General features: G+C 42.5%; 1 protein-coding gene across 9 annotated transcripts in view; it reads right to left on the minus strand.

Moving 5' to 3' along the window:
- Positions 1–19,911, minus strand: part of nrxn3b (neurexin 3b) — a 279,282-nt gene that overhangs the window by 87,359 nt on the left and 172,012 nt on the right. The window contains exon 1 of one of the 9 annotated variants that reach the window (XM_051408678.1): positions 18,480–19,840. The exons of the other annotated variants lie outside the window; for them this stretch is intronic. Within the exon in view, the coding sequence (XP_051264638.1) occupies positions 18,480–18,735 (256 nt within the window). The 5' untranslated portion in view covers positions 18,736–19,840. Of the gene's footprint in view, positions 1–18,479; positions 19,841–19,911 lie in introns of those variants that run through there. 9 annotated transcript variants of the gene reach the window in all.

Raw genomic sequence — 19,911 nt, forward strand, 5'->3', positions numbered from 1 at the left:
GTCGCAATATTCTCACACACAAATGTTCTCCACGATGGCCTCCCATGACTAACTGTCCTGTTCATTCCGGCCAGCTGTGTTTGTACCTAAAAATGGGTGAAAATGCACTATTACTCATAGGGAGTAATTTGCACCATCATCACTGGTACAAAAAAAACATTAGTTGAATGCTAAACATCCCCATTTTATTCCATCAAGATTGCGGTTGTTCTAGCCTCCTCAGAATCTAATAAAAGATTTAGACTTTTATCTGAGCTCCCAAAACCAAGTGGGAGAGATTAGACTAACAAACAAACTCCAAAGAAAACTCTTCTCTCCCTTTATGTCAGTTTGTTTTTCAGCATCTTTGCACAGAACGTGATGATAATCAGACTTCACTGAAAATGAGGGACGCCACAGATCAGATAGCACTTAAGTATATGTATCTCGTTTTTGAGGGTGGAAGAAGGGTGGGAGAGTCAAGGAGCTGCAGCAGGAGCCATAGTTAGTGGCTGGCTCTCGACCCGCGTATCACTAAGGGTTGTTTCTCATTATATGCTATCAGCGCTATCAGGTTTGGCTGCAAGGTATTTCACTTATCAGGGAGGAAACCTAACAGGCTCCGGAGCTCCTCTCTCACCAAACACTTTAATTGGATCTTTTAGCACTAATCTGCTGCCCCCAAAACACTGCCTGGGTTTTAATTAAACAAACGCCATATTAGATTTCACTTAGGGCTCCTTGAAATGCCACATTTAACTGATCCTCAGCCACGGCGCCGCAGGGTAGTGACGCAACCCTTTACCCCCCCAAAAAAATCCTTTTATATTGCACAAACAACATAAACAAATCCTTTACAGCATTGAAATCCATTTAAAGCTTATGTTTAGAGGTTACAAATTGATGTTGTAAATCATGGCTTCTGCGCTAAGCCTGTGTCCCCTTTCTAACACTCATTAGCCTCATTCGGCCACTTCTGCTACAGATCTCAAACAGCCCAATCGCCTCATCTTGACACTCCTTGGCTTCGATTAATACCAGGATTATTCAGCCAGAACGCATCAACAACACTCATATTTCTCTCCAAGACAGGGATAAATGGATCATTCTCACACTGCCAATAAATCAATAAAACATTACGCTGATGCGAAAAGAGTTCCCACGAGAAAGGTGGCTCACCAAATAGTGCTTTCTCGCTTTGCCTATTTGTCTTTTTCATCTTTCTCACTTTCATCAGGAGAACAAGCATCTGACAGAGGATGGGACAGAGTAAAGACATGAAAGGAGGAGAGATGTTTGCTATTTCATAGTTTTTTTTCCTCTACATTATGGAAAATTTCCTAACGACTAAAACATGAAATAATTTACAACCCTGAGATAAACTGATCATCGCAAGGACTAATTAAAACTCTAAGTGGTTGATCCAATACTGATACAATGAATGAAGACTTGTCAGATCTGGAAGAAAGAGCTCACCACACTGCACTGTTGCCATTATCCAGGCTGCATCACAAAAGGAGGGACCCACTAATGCACCCTTGGGTGTAGAAATGAACCTGTGCTGAGCCCTAGTGCTGACAGTGTATCAACTTGTGCAGGCCTAAGAGAGCTATCTTCAAGTCCTGGCCAATGAGAGGTTGACTATTTCCTCACTTACAACCACTTACAGCAGTCACATTGAATCAATGCCTGTGGATAGTTTGATTGGGCCAACCTTCCCTTCCTCCCCAAAGCAAAGCCTGTCTCCTAGTATATAAACCCTGAGCACACTTTTTCCTTTGCGTTGCCTTCTACACCACCACTTCTACTCTTTTCCGCCCAAGGGTGCTTTTTACTTCTATTACAAGATCTTAATTCTCTTTGATGATAGGCATCTAACACAGTGCCCTTACCCTTAATCTCGCTCTCTCTCTGCCTCCTCCTTTTCTCTTTGCTGTGGCATTGAGGCAATCGTTATTATGCAAGACATGATTGTACATTTGGGGGTGGGGGGCTTGTAGTCAGTGTCTTCTTATTAAGGCATTTCTATGTATGTGCGTGTGCTTACAGGAGAGATGTAAAGGTATGCGTACGTCCCTGAAGCTACGAAAGTCATTATTTGGCAACAAACCTGAGAGAGGAGTGCGCTGGCGGTGGTGGTAGTCGTGGCTATAGTCACATAACTCCCTATCCACCTTTTATTACTGCTCATTGTCAATGCAAATGAGCACAGCTAAAGCTATCAATGCCACCTGAGCAGTGCCAGAAGGGACAGCAGGCGCCAACACATTCCTGCAAGTCCTTGATAAAACAATTGTGTAATGTATGAAAAAGGATAATTCCATGAATGATGAATTACCCCCTTTTCGGATAAGTTTTTGATTCTATCTAAAAGCGCACACATTAGGGTTTTGCTGGGTGGTTATTGCACCATTCGAGAGCATTGGTATTCTGTTGGAACTGGCTCTCTGGATGTCTGCGGCCACTCCAGGGAAGAAGAGGCGTGAGAGAGAAAGGGAGAAGAAAGTCAACTGCATTAAACTTTCGATGACGCCAGTGAAATACAGCAGAGAGAGGAACCTCAAATTTTTTTCATGAAAAGCATGGAGAGTATGGGTAGGGATAGAATGTGACAAGGGACAAAAAAGAGAGAGAGAGGGAGAAAGCGGAAAGGCAGGGATCTCCAGGAGTTGCAGAGGAGTAAAAAACAGAAAAAAACAAGGGTGACGGATGAAGAACCAAACAGTCTTTGTCAAGACTTTTACACATTTCTCTCCAGTGGCTTCAATTCTCTCAGTAGGCTCCAATTCCCCCTTCAGCTGCAACAGGCCACTATCTCCTACCTTTGTGTGTGTGTGTGTGTGTGTGTGTGTGAGAGCATGTGTGTTTTGGACTGGCTCTCTGCCTAGCCAATTATGTCCTTGTGCTAGAGCCATCTCCCCGTCCCTGACCTTTACCGCCCAGCTCCCAACAGACCGCCTTCCACTCCACTACTTTGTCTGAATGTCTGTCCCACTATCGCTCTTCTCTGGCCCACTAAAAAGAAGAGAAAAAAAAGGGCTTTCCTTTTTTTCTTCATTTCACAGAAAAGGGTACAAGCCATTCTCCTAAATTTCCTCCTTTTCTCAGTCTTTCCATGCCTGCCAAGGTTTAGGTTTATTATTTGTTGTATCTACTCGCACTTGTTCATACATGCTTTTTTCGCGCTACAGTCCACCATTTTGTTGTTATGACCGAAGCTAGTAATAGCTGTGAATATATTCCGGTTTTGTAGGTGAATTTCTATCAAGGGTGAAGACCAATAATAATACAACTAGATCTGCCCATTACTTCCTGATGGCATACCTCAGCAGGGCTCCACAATCCAATCAAACAGCAGATAATGAAAGAAAGGAAGCAATTTAAAACCTTGAGGGTCCTTCAAAAGCAAAAAGGCAACAAATCAAGCAGATCAGCCAATATTATGGCAGATAATCTATACACCTTGCATTTCTTTTTCTCCTTGTCTTGTCTTGTCTTTCTTTCTCTGTCTCTCTTGCTATATGTCTTTCTTTTTTTCTGCCTCAGTTCTATAACTTTGTCCCTCTCACTGCGGGGCAGGATAATTAAAGTTCTTTGATGCTCTACCTCCCCAACTACTTCACAGGGATAGAGTTAATGGAAGTCACTGGCTTCTACCAGACCTTAGACTTTAAATTGAATGTCTCCACTCCATTTGAGAGCTGTAGGAAGATAAAAGGCCAAAGTGATAGGCTCTTTGCTTCCTGTTCATAGAGCTCTAACTAGACAACTGGAGACACTTTCATGGTCACTGCTCTGCATCATATCAATGACAAATGAATATCAGTTGAATGTGAGTGCCAGTAAAATGGGTGATTGTCTGGTGCGTGGCTGCACGTGTGCGTATTGATGTGTGGACACTAGAACACGGAAGAGCACAGAGAGTGCAATGGCTCCTTTGAGATTTGGGTCTGATGGTTTTGGCAGAAAAAACGTCTTTTTGGCTTATCTCATCCAAACATTGTTGAAGATGCAACGTTGCCAACAGGAAAACCAAAAGGACCGGGGATGTCCTGGTGGCTCAAAGACTGGTGTATTTTGTGAGTTCCACACTGTGCCAAAATCTTTTTTTTGTTTTGTTACTTCTCATTTAGCGGTCTCCCCCCTAACCATGTGCCGTTATCAAAAGCAGAGGAAGTTTAAGGCAACAAACTGTTGAAAGCTTTGTTGCTGTCTACAGTCAGTATATGTTCACTTCTCATTAAGAATTGGGCATGAATCCTGGGCACAAAATGATGTGGAAGTATCTTTACCATGCACACTGCACATAAACTACACCTCTATTTGCACACCTCTGGAAGCTTTTTTGTGCCACAATTAGAAACGAAGGGGGCTTGGCTGCGGTAAAGCATGAGGCTTTGATGTATCCTTCAGCTTGAGGTGGAAACAAGACACATACAGTACCTCTCCACGCAAATATACACATATATACTCATCAATTTATTCACCCACGCACTTCAGTTGTGTGTAGCTTCAAAGTGCCAGCCTGCTCAGCACGGACACCTAATTGCTGATTGCTAAAGCTGTATCTATTAGTGTGGGAAGTGTCCAGTGTATAAAGTGTACAGATATATTAGTTGTAATCTTAAGATGACGAATGACAGTTCTAATCAGCTGCCTCTTATCTCTTTCTCAATTCTATTTTTATTTTCCTACAGTGTTATGGTTTCTGATGAAGCCTCTGCAGTATCAGAATAAATATGTGCCCTCCTGCCCTGGCTGTCAGTGTATACAGACTTGTTCTGCTGGAAAATACTCGCTCCACAATAAACCTCATGACTTGTTTGCACTGATTTCCAGAATCAATGTCACTACAGAGATGTGGGTTAAGACCTCTACTTTGCTTTGGCAATTAAGGTTTACGTGACTTGAGAGTATTGTCTAAATATTACTGCATGCACAAAGGTCCCTCCTGATGCAAGTTCTGAATTATAGCGGAGGGGTGCATATGGACATGTCCATATGTGTAAAAACATTTTTTTAAATGGATGCATCCATACTGCCCCAGTCTGTGTTACTCTGGGTGGATGTGTATGTGGAGAGGCTTTGAAGTGGATCCATGCTGGGGTGCATTCCGCATGGCAGGAGAATTGCTCCTGGCGATACCACAGCTACGCAGCACAGTGAAAACACACACACACGTAGGAAGCACACATACAGACACATACAGTATACACGTGGACACACACAGTTGGAGGCAGTCTGAGACAGAGGAGCGACAGTATTCCATGAGACAGGAGAGTGGGCTGCAAAGCACCATACCTGCCAGATCCTATCTAGTCGGCAACATCCTGGAAACCAGTCTTAACCAGAGTTTGGTCTGTTAAAAAGCATGGGGTTTTTGATTTGGCACGCATATGTGGTGGTTTTCCTTTCATTTTGAAATATTACAGCCATCAATACTGACATTATGGGCTTATTTCATCAGCAGCAGCAAAAGTGTTTCCAAGCTACTGCAACAGCTACATGCAAAGACTTGTCATTGTGATTGTGTCATAAGATTTAGACAGGTGTTAAAAGAAAAAGGGTCATACCACATAAAGCCCCAACATATTCGGCATACAGTACACACACGCCTACACAAAAGTCAATACCATAATACCAGGCAGGGATCTTGGCCATAATGTTGACCCAAACCAGCACCAAAGGTCTAACAAATCCCACTGGACAACAGGCTTAACCCCTCAATACATTCTGCTCACTGAATCATCATCCTGCACTCATCTCCAGATTGGCACAATGAGCCTCTTCACTTCATCAACAACAGCCATAAGGATCAATACAGCACTTCAGTATTGATTCTGCATTCTGTGGTCAATGCCAGCTCCAATAATCACCTCTGTTCGCTCATCAATTACGCCTGTTTCACTGCTAAAGGTTAGATAAGATGTTGTTTTTTCACTAAGAATCACTGCTCAGGACCAGTAACAATAACTAAATGGATCCTAAAGAGAAAGATAATGAGGTTAGAGCATGTGGTGTCTGATAATGTCTGCATCCTTGTGTTTGCAGCTTTTGAAAAAATCCCGATTGGTGATGATGATGACAGGCTAAAATTGATGGATGGTATGTTAAGGTACACGCTGGAAAAAGGTAAAAATGTTCTGTCAAAGAGAAATACTGTTTCAAGGCAGTATCATACAGGACCATATATCAGAATCCGCAATTGTGTTGGAGGCAAGAGAATTTGTCCTAGAATTAAAGACGACATATTTTGCTTTCTGGATGGTCTGTAAGTTAGTGAAGCAGAGCAGCCTTCTACACTGAGAACATTAAGGTCAGCTGAAACATTAATTCACTCTACAGTATAAATTATTTGAGCTTTGAACTCATACACACAAACACATACAAACACATACATACATAAGCATTTGACATTTGAAAACTGTGACTATGTTGCCTGGACTTGCACTGATATGTACACTATGGCATTGCAGTGGGGTGAATATCCGCTTCTCTTTCCTCTCCTCTAGTAGAGCCTGATAAGCTCTGCTCCGGCTTGGCCAGATAGACAGAACGGGGGCTGAGTTCCTTTTTTTCTTTTTTTTTCCTCTGCTGTGTGTCCTAGATGTCTGCACACAGTGGCAGCACTGCGTTAATTCGCTCAGACGCTGTCACGAATGCGGCTCAACGTAGCCCGAGCCTGCAACTTGGCATGAGGGTAAAAAGGAGAGCGAGAGAGAGAGAGCGATTGGATGGAGGGCCGGATAAAGGGAAAAGCAGAGATAAAACGAGAGCATTAGACAAGAGATAAAGGACAAAAAACAACACGATACATAGACAAGGGATGGAGATAAAAAAAACAGAACAGGGGCTATTTATGAAAATGAATGGCTGTTGGATGTTGGTTTGTGGAATTAACGGTGACAAATCATGCGTGGGAATCAGTGTTGAATTCCATTCAGGCGACACGTGGCCACGTGCTCATGCCTATGGATTTGGTGACACTGTATCAGGATAAGCCCGTCTCTCTCTGTTGCATTCAAAGATGTAATCTGTACTGTATACTGCCTATTGTCAGGCCAGGTCCTTTTCATGGAAATCACTTCAATGGAGAAAAAGAAGGTAAAATAAACGGTTCTTCCTCTCCTTGAATTACAGAAACACTGTCTGTAGTGTTATCACTTACTAGGTAGAGTCTAGTTAGCAAAATAGCTAGACATTTAGGTAGCAGACAGCCAGGTAGCTATAGATAGTCATATATTTATACAGATAGATAGAAACTAGATAATAAAGTCTCAAACAATGGCCTGCACAATTCATATTTTTGTTGTTATTTATTTGAGCCTACGTTGATGTATTTATTTGCATCTGTTTTATTTAGCTGCTTCCTTAATTTTACCTGCTGTCTTAATGCATTCAGTGTTATGTACATTTCCACAGCTCTATTTAGTACAACTGTCAACAACAGCCATGTCATAATCACCCATCTGTTGCTTATTTCTTTGTTTCTGTAGAAATACTATTTTGTTCATTAACCACTTCCATTTTATGTCTTTGTTAAGCTACAGCCAATTAAACTCAACACTTCTGTTAAAAGCTGTTCTGCCTCGTTCCTTTCCTCGCATAGAAACAGTAGAAACAGTGGCTGAACAGTGTCAAATTGACCATATGCTATTAAAGTACAGTACAGGTAATTCCACTCTTAATATTTTTACCTGGCCTCTTTTAGCTTTATTTGTTTGTGCCAGCCAACATCATTAGACTCTTTGAACACCAGCTTTTATTTGAGAATTTACGGTAGATAGAGAGCTAGAGAGATTGCTAAATAGCTAGATGGGGACAGATCAACAGACTGATTGATTTTGTAATGCTCAAAGAACGGAAAAGTGGGCCTTCTGTTGGAAAACAAAATCTGCTTAGTTTACAGTCAGTGCAGATAAGGGCAGGCAGAGGTAAGAGTGGAATGAGGATCAAATGTGGTGGCTCGAGGACAGCCATAGAGAGGAGAAAATCAATTATATGAAGAGAGGGTAAAAGAAAGGAGAGAGGGGGAGTTTCTGCATGTGTGTGTGTGATAGTACCATCAAGTTCACAGCACTGAGTTGAGGGATTTTATGTGAGTGATGGACAAGAGAGGAGAAAGGTGGAAGAGGGGTGACTCATATCTTGGTGAAACAGTAGCATCCACCACAAAAGACCTTTCTTCTTGGGTACACACTTCAAACTGCATCTCATAAGTGGATTAAAAGCACAAACATACACACGTATATATTAGGGTTAAAAACACCTTTTTTCTCTCTACTATTCAATGTTGTTGTCACAGGAAAGGTAGCAGAACACATCAGAACAAAAGGACTGACATACAGACACATGCACACACAGTATGGGAGCGCAATAATCTCTTCAATTCAAACCGCCTCTCATAAGCAGAGATAGAGTCGCACACACACACACACACACACACACACACACACACACACACTCATACACACACAGTTAGAAGCAAGTAAGAGTCAGCATCTTCAGATAAAGCAATGTAGATAATAGCTTGGCATGGTATCATTGCTGTGATTAATCCTTCGGCCTGCTTTTGAGCACTTGATAAATCAAATCAAGGAAACACCCACTCCCACCCACGCACACACTGATGCAGGCATGCATGGAGTAATGAGCGTCTAATCAATCTTACTCAGGCGGGCGGTTGCAGTTTCATCCTGCTAGCTAGGCTGAATTGCTCCTTGCACTCTTCATTCTGACAAATATGGGACATATATTGTTTACATCTACAGTGCCCTGGGGGGCTTTTGGGATCCATATGAATTATCCATATCCACTAAGTGCCCTGTAAAACAGGATGAATCACAGGTTAAGACTTGCTTTAAAGTCTCAAGCAGTTATGTAAGACTCGAGCAAGGAAGAGATCTGCCCCCTTCCCCTCATATCTTTTCATGTTAATTTCACCAGTTTATTTCACTCTCAGGATCAGGCAGCAGAATAAAAATATATTGTGTAAGTTACGTAGCAAGCATTGCTTATGATTCTAAGCCGTAGTTAGAGTGAGGCAGAATGAAGTTGTTCCTATGAGGCAGCTTTCTGTACAATAAAGCAAGAGGTCAAAGAGTGGGTAGAAAAACACTCATGCCCTCTGACCTGCTCTTCAACTTGTGACCAACCATGGCAGAATACTGCCCTTCAGAGAGTGCTAACGATTCCCAAGGGAGTGTTAGTGTTGTACACCGGGCTGTGTGCAGTGCTGTGTGCCGGGAAGTGCGGCTGGGTGGCAAAGATTTGTAGTATGTGTTAGTGCATGTGCATGCCCTCCCTGATGTTGTTAAGAATTTAGACTTTAACACTATTTGCAAATGTGGAAACGTTTAAAGCAAATTTCTACATTTTGGGGAATATTAGATGTAAATCAGTGCGTTTCCATCAAATACTTTTATGCAAAAATAATTAAGAGGACCTGACAAGATTACATAATTAATTGAGCATCACTAACTGGTGTTTTTAATCAGCCAGTATGGTGATTAAAGAGGGGTGACATGCAACAAGGGTCTCCATCTGGACTCAAAACAAGGAGGCTGTGGTTATGTACAGCCCCTGAGACACCTTCGCTCTTTTTATTCTTTCATTTTTTAGCTTTCTGGTGGAGTGGAGACAAGTAACAGCGAGTGTCTACAGTAGAAGCAGAAGCGCATATTCCAATCACAAGGCGTAGTCAGGGAAATCTTTTTTGTTAGACTTTTTCCCCTCAGCCAACTGCAAAAATATTGAAGCCATATTTAGGTTTTTTTTTTGTTTGTTTAAAATTTCCTGCATTATCAATTTCAACAAAAAAAACAGTTGGATGGAAATGTGCCCCTATAAGGGTGAGAAATAGCACACATTTTGACTCTTTATGCACAACCATCAGTAGAAAAGAAACAAGAACCAAAGTTTTGACAATTCACTGGGGATTTTCAGTGTCTAAGCTGTGTGTCCATGACCGTGAATCCAATGTTCTCCACAGTAGCAAAAGCTGTGTCATGCTCTTTCTAAAACAGGCAAGACGGATGGGAAACAGCATGTCCCCCAGTTTTGTATGTTCCCTGTTCCACGTCTGATGTGTGGGCACATAAGTGTGTGTTCTGCTTCTTGTTTGTCATTCTTGCTGTCCTCCTACAAGTTATTATAAAGTCTGTGCATGTCGGGACACAACACATGCATGTCGGAGCACCTTCATTGACCCGTCAGCCTGGCCAATCAATTCTCCCCACAGGTGCTCCTTCATGGGCTCCGTCAAAATTGGGTTCACGCTGGCTCGGCCTGTCTCCCTGTCTGCCTGCTTGGCTGCTTTTCTCTCTTTCTGGCTGGCTGTGTGTCCATATTAGTGGCGCTAGCAAGATGATATCATGTTTCCGGCTGGCCAGTGAGCCTCTTAGCCAACCCTGGCTGTCTGTTTGCTAAGGGACTGTAGGAAGTCCCAATGCAATATCCACTCAGTGCGTCTGGGCAAGCCCATTAGCTACTTTAGCCTGGACTAGAGTGGGTTGGAGAGGCTATCCCAATCTCTCTCTCTCTCTCTGTCTGCCTCTCTGCTGCACCTCACATGTACACTCTCTCCATCTTCTTTTCACTTTATCTGCCAACCCCTCCGCTATCTCTCTTTCTTTCTACGCAGTTCTCCATCCATCCCTTGCTTATTCACGCTTTGCGTCCCTGCGCTTCGTTCTCCCGCCGCAATTTTTCTCTCCCTTCCGCCATGATAAACCACAATGAAGGAGAAATACTGCACTGGAAACCTGGCAGAGCAAGAGATATTCATCCAGTCCTTGCAGGGCAAGATGGAGGGGATTACAAATATTATATTTGCTTGGCTGTAAACATATTTATCAGGGGATAAATTATCTGTTGGTTGTGTATGTGTCTGCAAAAACATGTTTGTCTAGACGCTCGGTCCCAGCTCTGGAGTGCTGAGCAATAACAAAAATCACCTTTGACATGGTGCATCTGTCTAAACATGCAAAGTGCATTCATTACCATCCACTGCTTTACCCACACAAATGTGGAGCAAACATAGATTAATTACTACTTAGATATACGTGTATTGAGAACAAGTCTTTGTGTTTTTTTTGTTTCTCCTAAAATTCTTCTTTTTTTTTTACTAAAGCCAGCCATACCAATAAACTATTAAGACAGCCCATTAACCCTCAGGTGGATACCAAAATAGCTGACATAACGAATCATTGTCCATAAAGGTGCTCCATCTTTCTGCCAATTGCACCAATAGCCTCGTTTAGAAAATCAAGAATCAATCACTGGAGAGCTAATTATTCCCATGAGACAGTTCCTGTAGAGAGGTGTGAGCGTGAGGCGGGGTGGCCCTTTATAGACTGTGTACGAATCATTCAGCTACTCTCCTCAAGGTCACAGTCTTCAGAGCAAATGTATCCAATAATATCCCAGCGGCTTCAATGAAGTGAACCAATCTAGGTGATTGACTGAGTCCCGTGATATCACGTGCTGAGTGGCGGATCCCAATGAGAAAAAGCCGAGCCCTGAAAAGGTGTCCTCACACCGCGCCACCTGCTGTGATGGAGACTATAATGAGCTCAGAGGGAAGTCACTTAAAGGTGGCGAAGGCAATCGAGCAACACATTATTTAACCTTATGATGTCACTGTAGGTCACATGCAACATGATTCATGACCTCCGCAGGAAATCTTTGTTCTGTCTAATCTCTGGAGGTTCTGTGACGGTCTCCATGGAGACAGACATGACATGAGAGGCATTCAAACTAATTGGCTTTGAGATCAACACTGGAAAGAGAGAACTATGCGCTTTTGTAGAGTGAGTAATAATAGTAAAAAAAAAAAAAAAAGCATGAGTGAATTTAAAAATGGATGAATATTAAAACATTTAAAAAGGAATTAAAGATAAAATATCTATAGGCCTGGCTCAATTCCTGCTCATTGGATTCATTCATTTGCATCAAGGATGGAGCTACAATCAGTGGGGGTTTGCTCAAATGAATAATCATTTGATGGATAATTATGAGATGTGTTCAACTACTTCCTGTCGGAGCCATAGCCATAATTATGAGAGCTAGAGAGCATAAATATAATTAATAAGCCAAGGCTGGAGTGACCGAGTAGGGGGAAAAAGCAAGCACTGAGTTTCTGGAGGATGAGTTGGCGAGGACAGACTTTCCTGGTTAATTTGCTGAGCAAGCAGATTTAGGGGGAAAAAATACAGTGAAGCAAAGAGCTCAGAACAAAAAGATGTTTATCTATATGTTGTGAAAGAAAAGAAATATGAGCAAAGAGAGAAAGTCAGGGAGAAAGAGGGGAGGAAGGTAAAAAGTGAGGCTGTGAGCTGAGCAGGCATAAAAAAGAGCTAAAGGTCAGGATGAGAGGAAAACGGAGGAGAGGCATTGGTATGTCACTGTCACCTCATTAACGTTTTCAACTTTGTTTTTTTTGTTTGTTTGTTTTATATCATTCTCTCTCTCTCTCTGCTTCCCCTCTCCTTCTCTCCTCACCTCCTTTCCTTCCCTCTCTCTGGCAGGCTGAAAAAACGGCCCTGTCTTCTCCAAGATAAAATGCCCGAGCTTGTGAGGGCAAAAAGAGGGGCAGAGAAGGCAAAAACCTAAAATAACCACATAATTAAGCCCCCCGAACAGCTCTTCCTATTGATTTGCTGTCCAGAGCATAAACAGGGAGCAGCAAGAAAAGTGGAAAAGAGGGCGAGAAGTCGAGCGAGGAGGAGCAGGATGGATGTGGAAGAAAGGAGAGTGAGGAAATGTTTTCAAATGAGAATCCAGCTTGCCATCTCTTTTTCTGAGACACAGAGAAAAACACAAAGTCCACAGGAATCTCTTTTCCTCTATCGCTCAACCATCTCACTCTCTCGTTCCTCACTCTAGTTTTTTTCATTTAATTCTGCACCCATCATGAATAGCCGGAGGGCAATATCATTTAGGTCTACCAGTGTGCTGTATTATGTTGACACACACACACACACACACACACACACACACACACACACACACACACACACACACACACACACACACACACAAATCTCATCAAGGTAGACAGCGACACAAAGCGCACAATGCATTCGGTTCATTGGAATAATTCATATACGTGCTACATGTGGGACAAGTTATTATGCAGCCACCGCACCTGGACCAATACATTTTACAGGAGACTGAGGGGTCAAATACATTTTTCATAACTTCAGCTGTGACAACACAGACCGTTCCAGTATGTTGCCATGCTATCTCCACAAGCTACTGAACCCACTGAGAAGGAAAACGAATACTTTGGCATTTTGAATTTGCGGTTATTTCTTTGCCCTTGCCAGAGTATGAAAAATAAGTTTCAGCTACTGGCCTTTGTGTACTCTGGGGTAATAGTAGCAATGTCACAGCTAGCATTTTTCAATGAAAACATGTTACACTGGTAGCCAAAGAGGATTAGTGCACTTGTGGCTAATAGTTTCTCTACCCCCCCCCTTTTGGGTTGAATAGGAATATTTTCACTGTGGTCAAATTAGAAGAAAAATTCAAGGAGAGGAAACGAATAGTAAATACATACAAAGAAAATTTGTTTTACACAACACTTACACTGATAACAAGACTAAGGGCTCTAATTTAATAGCACAAGTGCAACAACAAATGCAAAGCAGCAGGTCTCCAAGTGCACCTGTTATGAAATATAGATTGCAGGGTGTGATGACTAATAAATATGCTCTCAACCAATCACATCAGTGGTTCCATTGCTCTGAAACAGCTGAGCCAATCACAATGACACAACTCTCCAGAAAATCATATTGTTGCCTTGAAGGTACAGAGACGCACCGCAGAGACTTATAGTTTGTTCTGTTAAACAGTTCATTAATACAATGATAGAAACAAATCATTAAACACTGTCTGGTGAAGCCATTTATATAACTGCATCAATCTGATGCTTTTAAAGTCTTAATTCGGTTATATCTCAGGTTGTAAATGTTTACATCATATCTTAAAACGTTACACAACAGGGTTTGCTGCTCGGAATAATGAGCTCCAGTAATCCAATGTTTTCCACAGAACAGGCAGAATGCTGAGTTATAATGGGCTTCTAGGGTGGCACCTCTCAATTCAGAGATGAAGATTTATCAACACATCTGTCCTGCTGCCTTCAAATGGCCGCAGGGATTTAATGCACTGAAGGAGAAACTTTCCATGCAGTGTAAAGCAGCTGCGGACATCAGATTACCAATTTACAGATCAATGCAGACTTTAACCACATTTAACATTATTTTCTGATGCTGATTTAAAACTGCTTGATGAAAAACACTTGTACTAACTAACTACTGTTCCGTTATTTCTGCACATCTGTATTTAGTTTGCTCTTGTTGATAAGTCACCAAAGTGGCAGCAGCTGTGCTCTGAGCTAAATGCTAATGCCAGCATGTTAGCATGCTCACAAAGACAACACTAACAAATCGATGATCAGCAGGTTTGAAATTTCCCATGTTTATGTTTAGCATGCTAACATTTTCTAAATTGGTCATAAAATAATCAAAGCACTGGACAAAAATACATTTTGACCTGATGTTTGCGTGAGATGAAAAGTTGTTTTTATCTCAATACAGATATTGCAGTTCATCCCGAGGGAGACACACATCAAACAAACCACCCAAAAGCTGTTTAAATAGCAACCCCCCATGCCGCCATGCTACTAGCATGGCTAAACATCTAAACAAAGTAATGGGACAAAGAATATGGCTCAACATAAATAAGTTACCATGTTTCCAGTGCATATTACTGCTGGTGAAGTAGGGCTCTGATTCAACATGAGATGCCTAAAGTGAGCACATTAAACATTTATAGAATTATTTACCACAGTCTTTGAATACACTATGATCCAAAGGCTTCACTAGATTCTTTTTTGCATTACAATTTGTTCGCCTTCTTTTCAATTATTCTTCCAGCAGTGAGAAGAAGCTATTCTTCAGTTAAACCAAGTGCCAATACTGCCACTTTTCTCTCACACTGTGTCAAGGGCCCGAGGAAGAAAAACAGCAGACTCAAACTCAAAATGTCAATCCTTTGATAATTTGTGAAAGAAAAGACGGATTTGATGCAGCCTTTATTCAAATCACAGAGCCGAAGCTTACCTCGGAGAGAAATACGACAGCATCTTTTCCTTCCCCTTCCTCCCTCCATTTTAACCTTCTCAAGACTACAGCATGGGTCCAGGCCTGTGTGGAAGCTGGTGTTGCCAAAGCCACTCTCTTCAAGGTGATCCCGCATCAAACGACTGCCACACACGCCCGCATACGCACACAGGTACATGCTCCCTTTCTCTTTTATTCTCCTTAAGTGCTAAGGGCAAAGCTTCAAAGCAGGTCAAACCACTCTCACAGTTGTTATTCAGTTGACTCATTCACTTTTAAACAATGTCTGCTCAATTTATAGCAGGGTCATGATGCTTTTACTATCATTTGTAGTTCACCCTCTGTGCATGTAGTCCATGCATGGTAAAACATTAAACACAATACACATGATGTGGCTTTGCCACATAATCCTTTTAGGATTATACGCATGCATACTGTATGTTTGCTAAAGCAGTGATACATTTGGGAAATACTCAGTGGGTGGACCTGCCTCAGTGATTGCATGTTATACTGACAACATGGTCATTACTGGCAACACACAGCAGCAGAGATATTTTTGTCCAACTTAAATATTGAATAATTGATAAGTCAGTTGTGAGCATCATAACTTGACTTCAAGCTGCTACAGGGAACATGCAATATACTGAATATTGTTTATGTCAATTCAGTTCAACTCATAAACACACAGCCTAAGATACACATCCCTAAGCATATGCACTGATACTGACACTTGCGGTGTGTCAAATCACAGCAAAGACAAACAAACAAACCTTCAAACGTCTTTCCAACGTGTAGGATATGACAGAAATAGTCTAATGAAATCAAATGTGTGATGCTTTCAGCTTTCATCACTGGGCTCTTTCTGTCCCTACACCTCTCTAAGAACAACTGATGAAATACTGCCCATTGAGAAAGTGTTTTTCTTTTTTTGTTTGGCGATAAATAAATAACAAATAATACTGAAATAAATGTTATTGGATATTCATGCCTATGGCGGCCTAAACACATTCCTTTATTCATGAACACCTCCGCTCTGTTTTGCCCTAACAGAGAGGATCATTCCTAGTCACTGCCTCTAATTAAGAGTTTACATATGCAGAGGGTGTAAGTCCCGAGTGTGTGTGTCTGCTGAGGTGTGTGAATCTATACATAAAAGTGTGTCTGTGAGTTGGCGTGGGTGCGGCGATACTGTACAGTATTGTGTGTGTACACAAGTGAGCATTAACATGTATCTGTTGTGTCTTTATGTTTTCTTCCAAGGTCTCCTCTGAATCTGTAATTACACTCACGCTAAAGCCAGGGTCAGTTTGTTGCTGCTGAATTGTAAACAGGTAACGCACACACAACGAACACAAGCACAATCACACGTATACACAATAACGAGCCTTCTAGTCTCCTGATTTTATCTTTGCTCTTATCTCGCTCTGTACTGAGTCACCACATTCTGCCTGCAAATTTACACAAAAGTCAACCAGAACCAATCAAACCTAACAAATAAACAGTTACTCAGGGACAAGAAGCTATTTCATCGACCAGGCCACTTGTAAGAACGCAATTTTTAAATTAATCAGCAGAGTAGAAAGAGTCCAAATAAAATGGATAAACATAATCTACATCCTCAACCATAAGCAGAGGAAATAAGTATCAGTCTGTAATAGCTTACTGTATCTGTGGGCAATTAAAATAGACACAGAAACCTGTTACTGCATAAATCAATCAGCATATTGTTTTCTGACACACAGGAGCGTGCGTCATACCTACAGATTGTTTTTTTTTTTTAAATGGCTGCCACCCCGGTCCCTGCCCAGGCTCTCGCACTTTGTATGGTTTGCACATTCCACATTAGTAATGCAGATCCTCTCTCTCCCTGCTTCTCTGCCTGTCAGGCTCATCTGCTCCAACAGCCCTCGACGTGCTAAAAATGAGCCCTCGATGTGTTAAAAGGAGTCAAGCACAGACCTGGCTCAAATTTATTTTTCAAACAGATTCGAAGCCCCCGCAGGGATTGATTGATCTGCTGTGACACAAAGGAACAGGCTGGATTGCCCTGAATGCTGCAATAGTAGAATAAAGCAAAGGCCTGTTGAATTTGGCCTGTTTTTTGTTTGTTTTTTCATTCTACAGACATCTTTTCTATTCAGTGGTATTTAATTTCAACAACATTTCTGTTATAAATGATTTTGCTGTCACCCTTCATCATAATGCCAAACGTAATTCCAAAAATATTTCAAAATAAATGTGTTTCAAATTATAAAAGACCTTTGAGTGCTAAAGATCATATAATCTAAGTGAATCGGGGTCATTTCCTATAATTAAAAACATGTATATATTACAGAGGTCTACATAGTTAGAACTCATTAGTTATTAACTACAGCCTTTACACACATTAACAGTCTACTCTGTATTTACAGCCATTCAGTGGAAGGCAAGTCATGACAGAACAGCAGCAAAAGATAATCATAAGAAAACAAACCCTGTAAGATTTTATATTGAACTGAACACCACTTCATGATGCCATGGCAGTACTAAAGCTGTGAAAATCATCTACTTTGCTCTGTTGGAGAAACTAAAGATCCCTCTCCTGATGTCTGTGCAGCAGATAATGGTACAAATAGATCACATTAAGTACCTATAAAACAAAAGTCAATATTGAAAAGGCGTTTGACCACCAGTGCTAATTCCCCCTCCTGGGTGTGTGCATTCAGTTGCTGAGAAAAAAAGCATGTTCTGCTGCTAGAAGAGATAACAGTTGCGTGAAATCCTACGTGGACGTTTACACAGGGTAGTTCAATTTCAAGTCAACTTCAAAAAGCCAGACGCCATAGTGCACGCAGTCTTACAGAGCCCAAACATGTATAATGACAAACCCCTTGATAAAAGTGAGGACTGGTGCCACACTTATTAAAGATGAGGAGAACCATCGTCCAGTTATTAACTCTCTATCAATCATCAATTACAGGAGCATTAAATCAGGTGGGATCATGGTAATTCAGGGTTGCTGCTTACTCTTCAGCTGATAGAGTCACTGTGGGTGTTTTGCTTGTCAGTGCCTTTCACTGACAATTAAACCTATAATGTCATAAACGATATACAGCTCCATGATGTGGAGCGGCTGTCAGCTGTGGTTATCTCTTCGTGCTATGGCGGAAAGAAGAGTGAGAGGGAGAGGGAGAAAGAAAGACAAAGACAGAGGGACAGTGGGAGGGAGGAAGTGAGCGAGTCAGTTACAGAGAGAAAAAAATGATAGAGAGGTGGCTACAGATGGCTTCTTTTCCCTCGGACCATTCATGATGATAAATGGACAGAACGAGGGGGAAGCCAGAGAGAAGGGAGAGGAAAGGCAAGAGCCAAAAAGGTGGTGACAGGACTCACTGTGGCCGGCTCGTAGTGAGGCCGGAGAGCGGTATATGGACACAGGTGGCTGGTGGTGCCTGGGCCCCTGAGGGCCCTGCGGGTGATCGGGTCGGGGCAGGGCAGGGGGCAGGGGGGCTCCAGAGGTAGGGGACAGAAGATGGAGGTCTGAAGATGAAGAGGAGGAGCCCCAGGCAGAACCCAGCACCATCCATCCCACTGCCAGAAGCAACATCCAGAACAGCTGGCCCTCCTCGGGCTTTTCTTTGGGGAGCATGGCTCACGCCCCCTCCCCAACTGGATATTTTAAAGAGAGTAAAGCAGATGTGCAAGGATCTCAGAAAAAGTGACCTTCCCGTAGCCAGGATACAGTGGCAAACTCCATAGCAGAGAGAAATCAACACAAGCTCCTTGTCAATGTAGAATCCAGCAGTTCCTCCAAACAACACGCTTCTCTTGGACTCCACTGGTTAGAAGGCACCAGATCTCCCGCTGCTCTTCGTTTGCTTGCTGGCTCTTTGAACCAGAATCCAATATGTCTTTACTTTCTGTTCTCGGCAGGATCACCCTGTGGCTGCTCCTTTGATGACCAAGTAGCGTGCTTGTGTGTGTGCGTGAGCAACCGGCGAGCTTGTGCATGCAAGCTTGCACAGGCGACACCTGGAATGTGTCCCTGTGCACCCTTGTTCACCTGCAGGCGCAGAGTGAGTGACAGGAGGGGGGAACAACCTGCGCTGCAGCCTTCCGCCCGCTCGCTCCGCTTCGTTCTGCTCTGCACAGCTCCGCTCTGTCAAGCCACAGATATTACACAGCCTCAGCTATGAGACCCGAGGAGGAGGGAGAGACGGAGGGAGGGAACGGCAGAGAGATGAGGAGCTCCAAACACGGCACGGACAAACTGCAAGCTTTCTGTCTCTCTATCGTCTCAGCAGAAACATACTCCCTTCTCCCTCACAGTTCCAACAACAGAATCTTAACGCAAAGGTGAAGATCCACACTCGCGCTTTATCTCCGTCTTTAAGTTTGGATCCAATATTTGTCTGACTTTCTTCTCTTCTCTTCTTTTCTTTTTTTTTATGTCCCTGGAGAAGTGAAGTGGTCTGGCTTGTTAACCCAGAGAGACCCCAGACTGATAGCTCTTTGTATTACTCCACAGGAGAAAGAGACAGATTTGCAGACAGATAAAGAAAGAGAAAAGCCAGGGAGAAAGAAGAGGATGAGAAAATGAGAAACTGCTTAGAGGAAGCGAGATGGAGGGGAGGTGGGGAGGCGGGCGGGAGTGAGCGAGGAGGGGAGAGAGCGGGAAAAAGAGAGAACAGAGGCGAGAGAGAGAGAGAGAGAGGGAGAGAGAGAGAGAGAGAGAGAGAGAGAGAGAGAGAGAGAGAGAGAGAAGAAGAGAGGATGAGAGCAGGCTCAGGTGAAACTAAGCAAAGATGATGGGACGGAGGAACGG

The sequence above is a fragment of the Dicentrarchus labrax genome, unplaced genomic scaffold (genome assembly GCF_905237075.1).
Source record: "Dicentrarchus labrax unplaced genomic scaffold, dlabrax2021, whole genome shotgun sequence".
Lineage (NCBI taxonomy): Eukaryota > Metazoa > Chordata > Actinopteri > Moronidae > Dicentrarchus > Dicentrarchus labrax.